The sequence below is a fragment of the Neolamprologus brichardi genome, chromosome 23 (assembly GCF_056152115.1).
Source record: "Neolamprologus brichardi isolate AB-2024 chromosome 23, ASM5615211v1, whole genome shotgun sequence".
Classification (NCBI taxonomy): domain Eukaryota; kingdom Metazoa; phylum Chordata; class Actinopteri; order Cichliformes; family Cichlidae; genus Neolamprologus; species Neolamprologus brichardi.
In genome coordinates, this window is record NC_142125.1 from 42,404,579 (window position 1) to 42,423,335 (window position 18,757).

At 39.9% G+C, this 18,757-nt stretch overlaps 2 protein-coding genes across 4 annotated transcripts in view; both read left to right on the plus strand.

Moving 5' to 3' along the window:
* Positions 1-14,569, plus strand: part of hecw2b (HECT, C2 and WW domain containing E3 ubiquitin protein ligase 2b) — a 51,884-nt gene extending 37,315 nt beyond the window's left edge. The window contains exons 19-30 of the mRNA XM_087836947.1: positions 1,280-1,363; positions 1,548-1,657; positions 2,406-2,526; positions 4,299-4,412; positions 4,486-4,638; positions 4,777-4,875; positions 6,463-6,592; positions 9,180-9,326; positions 9,414-9,528; positions 11,360-11,445; positions 11,571-11,683; positions 14,136-14,569. Coding sequence (XP_087693073.1) covers positions 1,280-1,363; positions 1,548-1,657; positions 2,406-2,526; positions 4,299-4,412; positions 4,486-4,638; positions 4,777-4,875; positions 6,463-6,592; positions 9,180-9,326; positions 9,414-9,528; positions 11,360-11,445; positions 11,571-11,683; positions 14,136-14,247 — 1,384 coding nt within the window. The 3' untranslated portion in view covers positions 14,248-14,569. The remainder of the gene's footprint in view (positions 1-1,279; positions 1,364-1,547; positions 1,658-2,405; positions 2,527-4,298; positions 4,413-4,485; positions 4,639-4,776; positions 4,876-6,462; positions 6,593-9,179; positions 9,327-9,413; positions 9,529-11,359; positions 11,446-11,570; positions 11,684-14,135) is intronic.
* Positions 14,570-17,852: 3,283 nt separating this feature from the next.
* sonb (SON DNA and RNA binding protein b) overlaps positions 17,853-18,757 on the plus strand; it is a 30,494-nt gene continuing 29,589 nt past the window's right edge. For 2 of the 3 annotated variants that reach the window (XM_087836217.1, XM_087836214.1), the window contains exons 1-2: positions 17,853-17,964; positions 18,458-18,658. In XM_087836217.1, the coding sequence (XP_087692343.1) occupies positions 17,882-17,964; positions 18,458-18,658 (284 nt within the window). In that variant the 5' untranslated portion in view covers positions 17,853-17,881. Of the gene's footprint in view, positions 17,965-18,121; positions 18,203-18,457; positions 18,659-18,757 lie in introns of those variants that run through there. The other variant, XM_087836215.1, reaches the window with a different exon arrangement.

Sequence of the window (18,757 nt, forward strand, 5' to 3'; positions counted from 1 at the left end):
ACTCGAACCATCCAGTCGTTCTCTAAAAGAACATTAACTTTCTTAAAAGTGCTTTAAAAGTCCAAACACCCACAGCTACAAACATCTGGCTGGCACTACCACTTCTAGGTATCCTGCAAAGGATTCTCATCGCATCATTATATGCAACATGCAGCTTCAGCATGCTACATTGTTTGTAGGATGACCACAAGGAAATAAAAATCAATAATAAAATGATGAAACATTTATCAATATTAAAGATTATTGTTAAATTAATATTTAAACTATAAATTGATACGAGCTGAAACTATTTTCTGCAATTTTCTGGAGACCATACTGCAACTGCAAACCAAGACTTTCCAGTAGAAAGATTTTGTTGCAGAAACTGCTTTTGTCTGCAAGAAGCAGTCACAACACAAATAATATGGACTGGTTCTTATACAGCGCTTAATCTACTCTCTCTGAGCACTCAAAGCGCTTTACACAGCCTCATGCACTATTTTCTGAGTGCTCTCTGTCTAACACACACATTCGTACTCCAGTGGTTGCATCGGAGAGCATGTGGTTCGTACAGAGACTGGAGCAGACTGGGATCTTGTCTGCTCCAGTCAGTAGCGGTTTTAGATACGGGCGACACGGGCGGTTGCCCGGGGCGGCATCGTGGTGGGGGGCGGCTTCATGGGCATCGGCAAAAAAAAAAAAAAAAATTGCTCGTACTCATGCTGCCCCAACATCAACCAGCGCATATCGGGAATGTCATAGGCACCGATCAGTTTTCTGTCGCCCATTTGCTGGGAGTAAGAGCGCCCTTCGTTTGCGAGGTGCGCCTGCTGCTTGCGGCACAGGGAGGAGAGGGCGGGGCGGCAGGGATTTTCTGACAGGCTGGAGCAGCATCTAATAACCAACTCACAAAATAAAACAAAATAAAAACAAACCAACAAACACGAAAACACCAGACATCATGATACAGACGTATAATTTGCACCGATGTTTTTTCGAAATTCTGTACACGAAAAGTGAGCGAGAGCCCTCGGTGCGCCTGCTCGCTGCTGAAGTCAAAGTAAACTTTATTGTCATCTCCGCTACAGACAGTCCAGTATATAGAGAGACGAGACAACGAGGCTCCAGTTACAGCAGTGCAAGTAAACAAACAATAAATATAAGAAGAGTGTTCGCCCGGGGCGCCAAACGGGCTAGGACCGCCACTGGCTCCAGTTGCCCCTCAAGTAGCCAAAGTGAAATACATGCATAGGATACATTAATGAACAGCATTGCCATTGTAATGTTGCTGTGACAACAGGGAGAAAGTGCAGCTGATCCGCACAGATGGAGTGTCAGGATTGGCCAGGCTGTCAGGAGCTGCCGACCTTGTCATGTTGCTAAGGTGACATATTTCTGCTTTACCTCCTCTGTCTTATTCTTGGCTTTCCTTTTTATAATTGGACTAGTTGTGTTTCCTCTTCTTGTTATTACCTTTTGTTCATTTTCTCGCTGCTCTGCTGAAGTAATTGCATTTAGTGAATTGGTTTCTTCTTTATGTCCCTTCATCTCCAACCTTCCACCTGCAGTCTGTTTGAAGAAGAAGTGATGTCCTATGTGCCTCCTCATGCCTTACTTCACCCCAGCTACTGCCAGTCACCTCGGGGCTCACCTGTCTCTTCCCCACAGAATTCACCTGGTAAAAGATCAGCAGCAAAGTCACAGCATTGTGGAAAAAACCAACACATGCAAAAAATATTATCCCCAAACCCTCTCTCACAAATTCATATGGAACCTATTTTTACTGTGTTTGAGCCCTGCAGAGTACTTTGCTGATATTTTCGTTAAATGCACTTCACATTGCTCCACAGCTGATTCACGTAGAATATCTGGATTGACCAACTAGGAAATGTTGACCTTGAACTCCAGTTCAACAGAAAGAAACTGAGCTCTGAGCTAAAATGAAAAGCTGAAATTTGTACAACGGTTGTTATCCAATCCAAAAAGTTGTATCCAAGCCGTTCCCTCCTTCCTTGCTTGCGATGGTGTTGAACTGTCCTTACACATCATCTGTGCATTGAACTGTGGAAATTTACACTCATGTTTAAACAAGAACGACAAAAGTAGACTTTTCACACCAACAATAAAGACTTTTTGACAACCATTGGTAAAATCAGAACACAGCTAGTCATGTTAGAGCAGGTTGTTCACTAATCACAGATTTAACTGATCAGTTCGTTGTCTGTAAAGTGCAGAAGCTGCACCTACAACCCAAGTTACAAATAAACACCCTTGTATGACAGCTGCACCACTGTTGTTGTGCATGTGATGAAATTTACTGGCATATTCTTGCTTGGTAGAATTCTGCACATATAAATGAAATTTCTGCTTTATCTGTCAGCTTGTTGACATAACCCATCAAAGTAAACATTTAAGTGTGTGCGTAGGTACTCAGAGAGCTAATGCCAGAGCACCAGCACCCTACAAGAGAGACTTTGAGGCAAAACTGCGAAACTTCTACAGGAAACTGGAAACTAAGGGCTATGGACAAGGACCAGGGAAGCTAAAGTAAGTCAGCAGCTTTGACTGTAGAAGGCATCCTTTCTCGTCATTTTTTATTTACCGTATTTTTAGCACTGTAAGGCACACTTACACATCCGGTGCGCTTATGTATGAATTCTTTGAAGAATTTGCTAAGCTACGTAGCCGCACCACTGGATGGATTGTTGGAGCATTATGGCTGCCGTAGTCAGGAGCCTCACGGAGTAATCTGGGTCCAAAACTCCGTCTGCTTCAGGTCCAAATTCTGTCTGAATTCTTTCATCTTTAATAAAATGATCAGTGTTGCTGCTTTACCAGGTGGAACAATTACAAGTAGGGATGCAACGATACCAATTTTTTCAAACCGATACGATAACGATACTTGGATCTGAGTACTTGCCGATACAGAGTACAAAAACCGATACTTCTACCACACACACACACAAATACAATGAATTGGAAGACAGGTTTTATTTTATTCTCTGCCGATAAAAAATAAAATCTTAATAAAAATGACCACAAAAAAATTTCAAGTGAAAAATAAGCACTTCTGTTAAATTATTGCAGAGTCTCCACATTGTAATTTAACAAAATATCACTGAACTATTGGCACTGTCTCGAGCTTTCAGAATAATAAATAAACACTTCTGTTCATTTATTATATTTCATATCGCAGCTCGAGTATGCTGAGAAGACGGTGCAATCCTATGTTTTCCATGACCGGCATTGGCTGGTCATCCAGAGCGATAAAATGAGTCAGAGCCTCTGTTATTTTAACTGCCCGTGGATTTTCTCTTGACATTTTTCTTCGCTTTTCCAAAACCTGAGTTAAAGTTGGCTGTTCCACACTGCTGACATTTTGTTTAGCCTAGCTACAGCAGCCTCCAGTTTCTCTTTTTTATCTGGAGCTGCCAGTCTCACTCGTCTAACCCTGTGCCTGTTTAGCGCGGGATGTCCCCCTAGTGGCCAATCTAAAAAACTACAACAGAAATGACAAGCCACCCTCTGATTAATGAAATAAGTTAGTATCGGTTCATGGTATCGGTTAACTTTTACGAGTATGAGTACACACACATTTTACAGTATCGGCCCCGATACCCAATACCAGTATCGGTATCGGTGCATCCCTAATTACAAGTATTTATTACAATTAACGGAGTTAGAAGTTAGCAGGAAGCTAGCTCGCTAGTTTCTACCTAAACATGAGCATGTTTAGGTAACACATTTTGAACTCTTAAAGAAATATAACAAAAGGAAAGACACCCAGCTGAACTAAAATGATCCAGCAAACAAAAACTGTTGTGAGTCGCCACCCTTATATCTCCTTTGGGCTTTTGGAGCCTTGACCTGACTTTTAAAAAATAACTGGAAAAAAAGCTCTATGCTGCTAAAAAAAGAAAAAAGAAAAATAGATATTTGCAAAATTCTGCCTAAATATATATATCCCAAACCACACGGATCCGCACTATAAGGACTAAAGAGCCGCATGCGGCTCCGGAGCACCTTGGGTTTTAGAAAGGCGCCCTCAAATAAAATGTATCATTATTATTATTATTATTATAACATAAACACAGTGCAGCTGCAGGATGAACACTAACTTTTTTCCACTCAATAAAAGTTAACATGAGGGTTCCTGATGGTTAGAGACAAATGCAATCGCATGGCAGGATGCTGTAAAGTGAGTAAAGTTTGACTTATCTGCCTGTTTTGTTTCGCTTAATGCGCCTGATGTTCTGATAAATAACGCACTCTTTGTCTGCTGGGAGTTGTCTGCCTTCACTCTTGTCTGTCTGTCGTAGACTGATCATTCGTCGTGACCAACTCCTGGAAGATGCCTTCAACCAAATTATGTGTTACTCCCGGAAAGACCTACAGCGGAGCAAGCTCTATGTTAGCTTTGTCGGGGAGGAGGGGTGAGTATCTGTGAGGGGCAAGGAAGGGGAGAAAAGCAAAGAAGGAAATCTAAAGTCTGAATGTGTGTTTCAGGTTGGACTACAGCGGGCCCTCGAGAGAGTTTTTCTTCCTGGTTTCCAGAGAACTGTTTAACCCTTATTATGGTCTGTTTGAGTACTCTGCCAACGACACGTACACCGTTCAGATCAGCCCCATGTCTGCCTTCGTTGACAATCACCATGAGTGGTAAAAGTCACTTTGAAACCCGCCCCCACACACACACACACACACACGCACACACACACACACACGCACACACACACACACACACACACACACACACACACACACAATATTTAACTTTTGTGTTTGTGTGTGCCTCAGGTTCAGATTCAGTGGTCGTATTTTGGGGATGGCTCTGATCCATCAGTACCTGCTGGATGCCTTCTTCACCAGACCCTTCTATAAAGGCCTACTCCGGATGTATGTTGACACACTCAAATGCACATGAAATGTCTGTATGTATACGCCCACCTGCCATTTTGTTAGGTACGCCTGAGCAGCTGCTCGTTAACACATATATGTTTTCGCTCGTCTTGAGTGATATCACATTCTTAATCCAGGGTTTAATATTTTGTGGGCCAACATACTGCAGCTACAACTATAGCTGCTATAGAAGTCTGTTCTACGCTAACCCAGCCCTCTTGGCATTTCTTCAACCTTGGGCCGATCCCTACTCTCCAGGCTCCAGCAGATACTAAAATAAGGAGAGGAAAAAACAATCAGTCCAATCAGAATCAGCTGTTTCTGCCCTGACGCTGTCCCTGGAGCCTGCTGCTCCACCACCCTCCCCCTGCAGCTGAACCCCAAACCACACCAGCCACAGCAGTCTTCTGGCACCTATTGAGCCAATAATATGACAGCAACTTAACGCTTGTAGACATGGGCTGTATCCCAATTCAGGGTCTGCAGCCTTAACGATCTTCAAGGGCCGCGTACTTAAAGACCGCTAAGGCCGGAAGTGCGAGGCTTGTGAAATGGGACGGTCTAACCTCCGTTGCGCTGCCCAGGTTGCCTAGCAACCATGATACTAACAGCTGGAAACGTTTCATACAGCTTTGTTTGACAGAAATGAAGGAGAAAATCTTTTGTTTGTTTGTTTCTACATGAGCTTTGATCATTCTCTGATTAAGCTCAGCTATTGAACGGCGTATATTTTAAAGTAAAGGCTTTAAAACCAAGTTAGTACAAACGTCACTAATGTCACATGACTTTGCCGACATGTGGCCAACAGGAATGTTTTAATGTTCGTCGTTATTAAACATTTGCACATAAATAAGTGACATAATATTCAGTACTTACTTAAAGTTTACTCTTCGGCGCCCCTCATCCGCCGCGCTATGAATTCTGGGATATGTTGGGCCACGAAGTCTACACCGCCACGTCCTTAAAATTCAGGGAAATGAAGGACGCATTTGAGGGCCGCATTTCGAGCAGCCTTCGAATTGGGACAGCCTTCGTCGCGTCGCTGTGACGGAATCGGCCTTAAAATGCGGCCTTTAAGGCTGCAGACCCTGAATTGGGACACAGCCATGGTCACAACAACCATCAGAATGGACAAGAGAGGTGATTTAAGTTACTTTGAAGTGTCATTGTTTTTAATGTCACATGGGCTGGTCTGCTGTTTCAAAAGCTGGGATCTCTAGGATTTACAGAGAATAGTATGACAAATATATAATATCCTGTGAGTGGCAGTTCTCTGAACACGTGTTGATGCCAGAGGTCAAAGGACAATGGCCAGACCACTTCAAGCAGGCAGAGGAGCTTGGTGCAGATGCACTACACCAGGTGCCACTCCTGTCAAAATCTGTGAGGAATGTTTCGAGCATCTTGTTGAATGTTTGGCATTAAGAGTTATGGCAGTTCTGAAGGCAACAGGGCTGAAATATATATATATATGTGCATTTTTAAACAGATTTTAACTGTGAACAAGAGCCAGTGTGAGGATAAGTTAATCTGTATGTGGTCTAAGACAGCAGACACACATTATCCGCGTTTCCCAACCTGTAGTCCCTGTGACCTGAGTGATCTGGAGTATTTGGATGAAGAGTTTCACCAGTCTCTTCAGTGGATGAAGGACAACGACATAGACGACATGCTGGACCTCTCCTTCACTGTCAATGAAGAAGTTTTTGGACAGGTCAGTGTGTGTAGGTGTGTGCGTGCTTGTGTGTGTGTGTGTACACCAACTATGCTTTCAACAAATGGGGGTGGCTGTTGCTCAGGAAGTAGAGCAGGCCATCTGTTAATCGGATGGTTGGTGGTTCCCTGGCTGCTTCAGTCGACATGCCAAATACGATACTTATGTGTGAATGTTAGATAGTTCAACGTGACTTAGAGGAAACGGAGTGCTTGTGTGAGTTGGTGACTGAGGCAAATTGTACACAGCAAATCCAGCATGTCCAAATTCAACACTATTAAAGTGTCTATATGGGTCCACACCAGAGAGTGTTCATTTAACTCTTTTTGGAGAGTTGGTACGTTAACTCTGATTTAGTGTTAAACACCAAATCTGTCTGGAGTTGATAATTTAACACTTGGTGTTAAGAGTTTATATATTAACTCTCAAAGAGTATTTTAGTTTAACTACGTAAGAGTTATCTTCTAATTAATTCTAAAAAGCGGGAATTTTACTGTTCTGAACTTCTAGAATTTTCTTTTGGAAATAAACATTTTTTAAAAAGATGCAATGGTTTTTGAAAAACATTTATTCTGAACTGTGCACCACAATTTCAAAACATTTTCTGAAAGATGTAACAGTGTACATGTTCTCACTTTCATTAGAATTTTGTTTATCAAAAGGTCTGACATAGGTGAGCTGGTAAATGCAAATAACAGCATTCTCATCACTTATTTCAATAAATACAAAATACAATATGCATGTCCTTCATTCATCACTTTGTGGAACTTCAACGCACTTCTCCTCTCCCCCATATTCCATCTTCACAAGCATATCCTATGTGGAGATTGAATAAAAATTAGTTGACACTAATTAATGGCACAAATCAATTGCAGCACAGTAAAAAAAAAAAAAAAGGAATCCTTTTTGAGCCATTACTTGTGTAAAGTATTTTCCCAAAAGACAAGGACACAGACAACAGGTAATACTGAACTAAATGTAAAACCTCAACCTTTTTCATTTTTACCTAAACCGTGTGCACAAAACTCTGGAGGGATCTAAATGCTAACGTAGAACCCAGTCAGGACGTCTGCTACTGCTGTTAGCTCGTTTTTTTATGGGAGATCGTTTTCAGGCTTCAAGTAGCACCATTATACCAACATTTCACATTCTAGACATTGTTTTAGGTGAATTTGACCAAAAATGTAACTGAAAATTCACATGCAAGCTTTTTTTCAAGGCTGTGGTATTTGCCCGCAAACAATACCTTTCAGCTAGCTAAAACAGAATATTATGCTATCAGCGAGCAACATGGCTAATGCCTTTCAGCTAGCTAAAACAGAATATTATGCTATCAGCGAGCAACATGGCTAATGCCTTTCAGCTAGCTAAAACAGAATATTATGCTATCAGCGAGCAACATGGCTAATGCCTTTCACACAGCTTTGTCTCAACTCCAAAGAGCCACAGAAGTAAAAGCTAATAATAATAATTGAAACACTCTTTGAAAACATGACTTACCAAGCATGGCAAACAACTCAAATATGTAGAGCAAAATGTTCTGAAACGGCTTCACTTCAGCTTCGATTGGAGCCTATGGTGCTGGGGGCAGAGTCTGTGAATTTACTCTATTGGTGTCATAGCCCCTGTAGGAGTTCGGAGTTAAGAGGTCAAGAGTTAATGTTTCCATTGTAACACCTCCAGATTTGACATAGAAACACTAATTTTTAACACTCGATTTTAACTACTATCATTTTACACCTCAGAGTTACATTAAAAGAATGTGACTCTACTTAGAGTAAAATTAACTCTAAGACTACTAACACCAAAACATTTAACACTTTTGAATTTGCTGTGTATTGAGGGCTTTGAGTGCTCAGGTAGAGTAGAAAAGCACCAGTCCATTTACCAAATTAAAATACACAACTTGGGTATAATCCTGGCCTCACACCAAGCCAACATCACAGATGCCTTGGCAGTGTAAGGAGTCTCACCAGTCTCTCCAGTGGATGAAGGTTACTGAGTGATTCGCCAGTTTTATCAGTCCTTTTTCATTATTTTACAGTCGTTTCATTTACTTTGAGTTTTTGTTAACTTTATTCACTGGAGGTCTTCATGGGGCCTAAACAATTCTGACCAACAAATAAACAAACTTGACCAACCAAGGGTAGGCAATCTGCAACACCAGACGCATCACATGCTGTCCAGAAGAAACTGCCAGTTTGGTTTCTTGCAACACCAAGTTTGGTAATGTGGGTGTTGCACAGCACTGTCCAGTCAGGTAGCATGCTGTTCATGTCTGTAAGTGAATATAATGTAGGATAATTCAAAAATAAAGATACTAGATTTACTTTCATCATCAAAACACTTAATGTTGTTGGATATATGTGAAGATAGTACGTCATACAGAACGTACTGCCAATATATGCTGTTGCCAATAACAGGGTAGAAAATCTCTAAATTGGATTTGAGAACGAAAAGTGATTCTCCTGCAGTTTGAACTGTGGTGCAGAGGAGGAGGAAAGACAAGCTTGAATCTCGTCAACCGTTCATGATTTAGAAAGGAAACAATCCATGATATCCACCAAATCATTGTGTTTTGTCATAGATAACAGAAAGGGAGCTGAAGCCCGGTGGAGCCAACATTCCCGTCTCAGAGAAGAACAAGAAGGAATACATTGAGCGCATGGTAAAGTGGAGGATAGAGAGAGGAGTGGTACACCAGACTGAAAGCTTGGTCAGAGGCTTCTATGAGGTATTAGTGTGACAGAGTTTTATGCATCACCCAGTTTATCTCTAGTGTAAAAAGATCTCACTGTTTTATATTGTGAATGTTTTGCAGGTGGTGGATGCCAGGTTGGTGTCTGTGTTTGATGCCAGGGAACTGGAGCTGGTAATTGCAGGAACTGCAGAAATTGACTTAACAGACTGGAGGAACAACACTGAGTACAGAGGAGGTGAGGGGAAAGAGAAGCTTTCCTACACTCTCTTTTTTCATTTTTCACCAGTGTGGAGTTTCTCCATGGAGACTTTTTCCTTCCAGAGATAACCTTCACCTTAATGGGAGATATATGGGGACCATTACATTTAACATTTTAGCATTGAAGCTATTGACGAGCTCATTGACTGAACCTCTGGTTAGGCCAGGTGTTAACGTTTTGTGATCACTGCTGTTGACATATTTGTGTGTGCTGAAATTTTACTTTCAGGGTCTTTAGTCCCTTTGTCCTGAGGGTTGTTCACATGGATGTTAAAACCCCAAACAATAATTACACAGTCGAAATCCACACCGATCACAGACAGCAGTTCACTGAGATCATTAAAAAAGTCTGCGCAGTATTTGGGAGGCGTTTAAACATTAAGAAACAACTTTGGATGAGGCCTTGAGCTGTAAAGCCACATATTCAAAAGACTGCAAATTGTAACGACCTTTGATGATCAAAGACCATGGATCAATCGCCATGGGAACTATTCACAGAGAGTTGGGGGATGGCTGCAATCACAGCATTGTAAGATGGTGACAGATGTACCCTTAAGCCCCCCCATCGATTCAGAGATGGTCTTTTCCTTTTCATCTAAATGGCCTCCGTGATTCCCCACTCACACTGCGTCTCTCCCTGTCCAGGATGTTACATCCTCATCATTAAAAGAGTGGCCACTGGCCTGTAGGTGTAAATAGACTGCAGAGTCCTGGGCTGTCAAGAGGTTGTTTGGTTTCCCCGATTTATAAATCATTCGACTGAACAGTGTACACTATATTACTCTATTTGTGCCATGGGACCGGATCGTTCAGGTGGACCAGTTTTGGCACAACAACAACTGCTGCTTTCAGCTGAGAATGAAGAAGTCACTTGGATGAGTGATGAAACTTTTCTCCCACTAAAAGCGCCAAAACGTCCAGATGAACAGAATCAACTTTCTGAGATCCACTTACCTGGATGATTCAGCATGCATCAAGACGTTTTTGTTGTGTTTTGTTTTCGTGGTGGTTTTCTGATTTTGATTTTTTGTCATTGTGGTTTAAAATGGAAAAATAAATACATCACTTAAAAAAGGATTTAAAACAAATTTAACAACTTTGGCGACTTTTACTAAGAATAAGGTTTCAAAAAGCTCATCCCTTGATTCACCAAGGCTACGTCCACACGTACCCGGGTATTTTTGAAAACGCAGATTTTTCTATGCGTTTGCACCTTTCATCCACACGTAAACGGCGTTTTCGGTCACTGAAAACTGAGATCTTTAAAAACTCCGGCCAGGGTGGAGATTTTTGAAAACTTACGTTACGTGTGGACGAGGTAAACGGAGAAACGCAGCGTCAAAGGTGTGCGCATTTTTTGACGTCACACTGTGCGCCACGTTATTGTTTCGGTGAAATGAATTTCTACAATACTGTTACTGTTAATTGTTCTCTCTGCAGTGTTTAAATACTTACATATACACACACAGTTACTGTCCCTCCACACATACGACTCAGTTCTGCTTCTATGGCCCAGCTTTGTTTACTATTTCCCACCGAGGCTTCTAGACTTCTGATTGGCCAACATTTCTACACGGTTAGGAATATAGCGCCACCTGCTGCTTTGGCGTGTTTCTAGCAGCGTTTTCCTTCATTTCTGCCTTTACGTGTGGACGGGATTATTTTTTAAAACGAAAACAGAAAATCTCCGTTTTTAAAAATACCCGTGTACGTGTGGACGTAGCCTCAGACTTGAGCTTTGGTTATTTGGCGTTCATTATAACCCTATCACCATGACATTTTGACAGAACATGAACTGTTGTGTTTAGGTTACCATGATAACCACATTGTGATCCGGTGGTTCTGGGCAGCGGTGGAGAGATTCAACAATGAGCAGAGATTGCGTCTCCTACAGGTAGTTAAAGAGGCTTTTTATTAAAAACAATAACAACAAACAAACATGTAACACTGCAGTTCTTTCTTGGTGTTCTTATCCGCATGTCTTTTTTCTACTTGTTATCTCTCACCTTACATCCTCAGTTTGTGACTGGGACGTCCAGTATTCCATATGAGGGCTTTGCTTCTCTGCGAGGCAGCAATGGACCCCGCAGGTTCTGTGTGGAGAAGTGGGGTAAAGTCACCTCCCTACCCAGGTAAATACCAACCATCTCAGATTTGCATAAAAATGTTATGGTTTTGTTCTTTTTGTTTGTTTGCATATAAATATCTCAAAACTATTAAAGATGAAATTGACTATTAGCTGGTCAAAATATGTGCAAAGAATAATTATAATAATGACAATTCAGTCCAGAAAGGTGTATACGTACTGGTAACAAGTCAGGTTTTTGCAGGAAACAATGATATAATTATTTTAATTCAATTTTCCAGAAACACATTTTTGTATTTTTTTTTATTTTATTTATTTATTTATTACAAAAGGACAACAATCAAGGATTGCCTACATGCAAATTAAACCTACATTCTAGCCAATTGGCATGCAGTGTAGGCAAAAACAAAACTACTCAAGTAAAATACAAATACCTGAAAATTCTACTTAAGATTTGTACTTCATTACTTCCCACCTCTGCAGTTAACCAAAGAGGAGAGAGGATAGCTCTGCATTGCCTAGAAAATTATTACAAGGCAGCCTGACTTCACTCTTGAATTGCTTCCAGCAGAATTAGATGGCAGATTAAAAAAAGGGTAGAGAATGGAATCACTTCATATGGCATTATACATCATCTGAAGCCTGGATTCCTTCCAAAAACATTCTAATAATTATAATTTAGAAAAAGAGGACGTTTTTTTAGACATCTTCAAAAAAGACACAATTACACAAGGTAAAGAATCTGGCCTGATCACTATTTTTGTGAACTCATATGAAGGCAACACAAAGGGGAAACTTATTTCGAGTCTCTGCAAGAGAAAAACGTTGATCTACTTTTATCTACCTTGTACATTTAGGGAGAAAGATGCAAATATAAAATAAAATGACTGGCTTAATATGTATAAGAAAGGCTGCTACACCTCAAATTCAGAAACATGCAAAGGAGTAATTGGGAAGAGCATTTTAAGATTTTTCATATCACATGTCCAACTATTGAAGATTGTTAGGATAGAGACTGTATCACATATACATGCAATGGAAAGAATGAAATTTTCCTTTAAACATTTAACTGATAAAAATGATAATTAGTGGTCAAAATGAAATATTTTTTAATCAGAGGTGCTCTCCTTCTTTCTCCATGTAGGTAATTTTGATATGATACAATAGTGATAGGATTTCTGGTTCTAATCAAAAATGTATTATTATGTATATATGTGCTATTAGGGATGGGTATTGATAAGATTTTCACAATTCCGATTCCATTTTCGATTCTGTTTAACGATTCGATTCTCTTATCCATTGTTTTTTAAAAAAAAAGGAGAACACTAAGGTCGATTAGCTCAGAACTTTGTTTTATATCTTCTCTTTGAACAAGATAGAAATTTAGGAGTAACATGGCCTTACAAACCCAACAGTGAGATCTTAAGAGATCCAACCTACGGCTCTTCAATGGGATGTCACAGGGTCCCCAGGGAAAAAATGTAAATGTAAAATAATAAAATAAATATTCTTCTGTAGCAATAACAAAGTATAACATAAATTATTCTGTAGCAATTACACAAGAATATCCAGTAATGTCCCTGCCTACAATTAAACACATTCACTTACTGAAAATCATCTGCTGTGGCAAACGGCTGCAAGCCTTTGACCACAAACTGAGTCACTGCTTGGTGACATTCGTCTATCCTGCCTGAGACGATTATTTACCTGCTGCATTAACGGGAGAGGACGTGCGAACGTTACCGCTGCTGCTGGGTTGAGATTCACGAGTCCGGAGCGGAATTAAAAACACGACGTTCATTTAAGGTCATCGCGTGTTTTGTGAGCAAATGCTTTTGCATATTTGTAGTGTTTCCTCCCTTAAATGAAATATCTACTTTGCAAGTATTGCAAGTTGTCCTGTTGTCATCCGTTCTCGTAAAGTAAAACCAAACTTTTTAGCGTTTGAGCCGCTTAGGCGCCGTGTTTCCTGTCAGGTAAATGACGCTCTGCAATGTGGTGACGTCATTCGGGGCGACTGGAATCGATATGGGAATCGTTTGTAAAAATGACAAACAATTCCAAGGAATTGAAACAGTGGGAACCGGCTCTCCACAAGAACCGGGTTTCAATACCCATCCCTATGTGCTATACTAGAAAAGAACTTGAAAGATACTTAGTCTTCACAGAAACATGATATGATTACATATACAGGTGCAACAATATGTTTTTTAATTTTTCTCTCTCATCTTTTCAGTTGAGTTTCTTATCTTTGACATGTTTTTTTGTCTGTCTGTCACGTCTGTGAATGTTAATGCAAAAAGAAGAAATGTTAATATTCTCACACAGTCAAACTTTGTGCCCCACATTTAGTTTGCTGGGGTAATCCAGTTATTATTAGTTATTTCTGTGTTTATGATATTAAATATTAAAGTTCTCCGCATTTCCAGGCACTTATTTCGGTCGTGCACTGTAGTAATTATTTGCTGATGAACAACACTCTCTGCTCTGTTCTCCAGAGCTCACACCTGCTTCAACCGGCTGGACCTCCCACCGTACCCATCTTTCTCAGTGCTGTACGAGAAGCTGCTGACTGCTGTGGAAGAGACCAGCACCTTTGGACTGGAATGAGATTCTCGTCTCCCATATCCCAGTTTTCCCTGCGTCTGCCCCTGGAACACTGCTGCTGATAGTGAATTTTGAAGTCCAACTCCTGATTTAAATTTATAACAGGATGTTTTGTTACAGGACCTTTTGAAATGTTTTGTGTACAAAGGTAAACCTTTTTGTTGCACCTGCATGAATTTCACACCTACTTAATAACTTGCTTTCACCGATGTGACATGACAAATGAAGACCTGCGCTCGCTTTAGGACTCTGACTGGAACTGCCAAGATCTGACCAATCAGAGGTCAAGGGCGCCTGAGTTTTTTTTTTATTTGGGGGGAGGGAGGGGGGGTAATCAAGGAGGTTAAAATGGTTGGACCAATTAAAGAACCTGCAGCCACTGCCTTCCCTGCGAATGTTGACCTGATTCTACTTCTTTAACTGAGTTTGGATGGATCTCGGAGGACTATAAGGACCATCCAAAACTACGTGTCTCTACAATGCACTTGTAATACAGCATGTTATTGTGATGTAGTAACTTCACTATGTGTAGGTTGTGCGTTTATTTATTAAAAACCTGAGGTAGACCTAAGGTCACTTTTGTTTTGTTTTTTCAGCTAATTCTGGAGTCAGACGTTTTTGCAGTTCCCTCGTTGTTTAACTCGTTTTCTAATGATGCAGGAGTGACATGTGTGATCTGAACTAGCTAGCTTTACAGTGTAGATTGTGATATCTCTACCAGATCTGGATCTGTTGGCTAAAACATGTTTGGTCACCACTTACCTGAGTTATTATATTGACAACCAATATATGATCATCAATTTATCATTTTACTTTTACAACCCCAGACTTCAAAACATTAGGATGCTATGTAAAATATAAATTAAGACAGAAAATTTTGAGGGAAAAAAAGTAAATTTGAATCTAATGGCAGAAACACATCTCATAAAAATTAAGACAGGATTGTGTCATGTTTATCACTATTTAGTGAGTCTTTGGGAAAGGAATGTTATCTCCTTCTTGTCTGATATCGGATTCTAGTTAAGTCTTCTTTGTTGTGTTTTTCACTTCATCATGTATCAAATGTTTTAACTGATGAAAGTCTTCGATGTCAGACCTTATTCAGTCATTCAGCAGTAAAAACTCTGTAACGGTAGAAGCATGAACGTTACCCATAAAATCCCATTCGATGGACTTTGCAGTTAGTTCATTCTCTTTTGTATATTCAGATCTTCACTTAGGATGCAGTATAAATTTAAGCATGCACTGCATTACCACAAAAACAAGTCAAATCTTTAGTCCTGGACTTTGGTTTATATTATTGTTTCATGCACAGAAAATTAAAGGAACCTGAAAGCAGTGCATGAAAAAGTCGCCCTTAATGAAACTAAATATTTGAGTAATTCTGATGTACTAACATTAATGCTGACACAAGTTCTCAATTACTTACTTTGAATTTGTCCATATTCTCATCACCTTTGACTGTCCCTTTAGTTCTGACTTGTTTTCTTGTAATATGAGTGTTGTGTGTAAACATGCTTAATTCTCCATCTACTTTCTTTTCTTGCTGAAATGAGTTTACACCACTGGTTGTTGTAACAAAGTAACAACACACACTGCTACTGTGCAGAGAGGTTTATGTGTGTTCGATGGCATTCAACAGTGTAAATTATTTAGTGCACAGTTATTTATTCAGAACATTGGAACCACTCCTGCTGCTTTAAATATCTGAAATTGATTTTGTCTTGGACCTACTGTTTTCCTTCTTTATATTTTTAGAGACTGAAGATACATTTTGGCAGGAAGTTGAGTAAAATTTCATGTACAAACTCACTTCAAATACTTCTCGTACTGAAAACAGTTGTCAGTTTTCTCACTTGTCTGTCTGGCTAGAATGTACCAAAGTTTTGAGCCTTACGTGGCAGCCACACATCTGACAGCCAATCAGTCTGTCCGGTCCACCTTACTTTAATATATGAATATTTGTAAGCACTTCTCTTCTAAAATAAAGTTTCATCTCTATATAAGTTTTTGTTTGGTTTTTTAATGACTTTATGTCTGATGACGATGAATCAGGGCTTAAATTTCATAATAATACCAGGTTAAACCAAACATCAAGATGCACAATGATTATTATTTGTAATAACCATGAATTGGGGATGTAGAAATATAAACGGCCTGTTTCTTCTAAAATTAAAAGTATTTTATATAATAATATAATTATGTTATTATTATAAATAGATTATATAATCCTTAATATTTTCTACATTTCAAATGTGAATGTCTTAATTATGAATCATCCATAGGCAGATTATTGCTGTTTTACTGTACACCTGGGACCTAATCGTATCTTATATGTAACTAGCTGAATGATGGCAAAAGTGAGATGAAGACTGAAATGAGGATATTTGGATATTCTGCTAACACTTCCCAGTCATTCTCTGAGTGGTAGTGAAACTGTATTTTTTATATATAAAACAAATATTTAAATATTTGCCTTTGGCTTGAATCAATCTTGAATAAATTGAAAATCACTAATAGTTGATCTGTGCTACACATCATTAACTTCTTCATGGCGAGACATCAATGTTCGCTGTGCTGCTGGGGTCACACCCTTTGTCGAAATCTCAAAGTTTTCACTGTATTGCCAAGACCAACTACTTAAGGCTTTCCTGGAGAAATGTGAGGCTCCTGGGGTCACCCTCCACTATACTGTACCCCAAAGTGTAAAACATGGTGAGGGGCCAAGATGACAGCACTGTGAACGGTCTGCTACAGAACTCGCTCTGTCTTAAAACTCCTTTAAAAGCAGCAAAGTGAACTCTAAGGTGCACACTCGTAGGTGTATGTGATGGAAAAAAAACCTGGGCTCAAATAAGAGAGCTCTTATCACTCCTACTTCCTCCCTGTCAAAACCTTCTGGTAAGAAAAGAGTGACGGAAACTGACATGGCAGAAAGCATTATTACAATGCTCAAGATGGCTATCGAAGAGCAAGGAGCTAACATCGAGAAGAGTATTAGCGACCTGAAGGTTACTATTAACTTTATCTCAGAAGATCTCAGGAAAGGTGTCTCGTACTGAAGTAAGGGTGGATAAAGCAGAAGAGAAAATTAAAACACTGGAAAACAAGGTGTTGGAGTTATCTCGGTATAAACGAAGACGGAACCTGTGACTTCAAAAAAAATATTATCAATCCTCTGATTATTTTTGCCAAATTTCACACACATTGTACAAAATTTTCTCAACAATGTCCAAACATATTTGCTTTTAAAGCATTGTTTTCCAATTATCTAGAGAATCTAAAGAAGAGCACAAGAGCTGTGTCGAATGTAGTTTCCCTTGATTTATGTTTTTTATTTATACTTTGAGCACCTCTTTCTTTTTTAATCGGAGTTTTTGAGCATGTTAAAGCCCTCGAAAAGGCCCTTGTTTCGCCTGAAGAAGAAGAAGATGAAACAGAGCAGATACAGTAGGGCCTTCGCACTCTCAGTGCTCGGGCCCTAATAATAATAATAATAATAATAATAATAATAAACACAATACCCTATATACAGAGGATTGCGTGTAGTCTGCTGAGGAGGAACAGATTTTCATCCGGAACATTGCCACATATATTCACTTTCCACCCGGAACGGCAAAGCGATGCACATTAAAACATGGCGGCCAACATAGAGCAAATTTTTCAAGATTTCATATTAAATAAAATCAGAGAAATTGAAGACCAGAATGAGGACAAAACGTATGTTGTTTGTTTGTATTCTTCTATTGAGACGTTATTTGAAATTTCACTGAACAGACATGTTAGTCGCAGCTGCAGCTACCGGTTGCTGCACCAGTTGCCAAATAAAGGATGAAAGCTAACGTTGCTTAGGTTTGTTTTCAGTTAAACTGTACCGCTAGGAGCGAGGCCATTCGTGGACGCGGGAGGTTGAAAAGAAAGCCGAGAGAGTCCGTAAAGTTTAGAAACAGCTAATTAGGTTTGAAGCGGACATTTTTCTATTTAAGTCACTGCCGGTTTTAATGATAAGACTGAAAAGAATTCGAAGCAATGATAGAAGAAACCTGAAACCTCTTAAATCTTCAACAGGCATGACTGTTAAACACCTCATCTGGATCTTATTATCCAATAAGCGGTGCAGGGAGAGGCTTCAGAATATTAGACATTTAATAAACGTTGGCTGACTCTTTGTGGTCAAACAGTAACACGTACTTTCTCTGCCTCTGTCCATCAGTGATGCTAAAAGAGTGGGTGACTGCAGTAACATGGATGGAGCAGAAAATGCCTCTACAAAGAGACACAAAGACGTGAGAAGCAGCAGTTCACACAAGAAGCACAAAAAACACAAAAGCAAGAGGAAGAAGAGGAACCGAGAGAAGGAGAGTAGTTCAGAGTCTGGGGCAGACCTGAAGCGAAAAAATAAACACAAGTCAAGGTGATCCTGAAAGCACACGCTGCAACATCCACAGTCAGAAAAACTGTCAGCAAATATAACTCAAAAGAAAGCATGTGATAGTCTGAGAGGAAGGGGCGG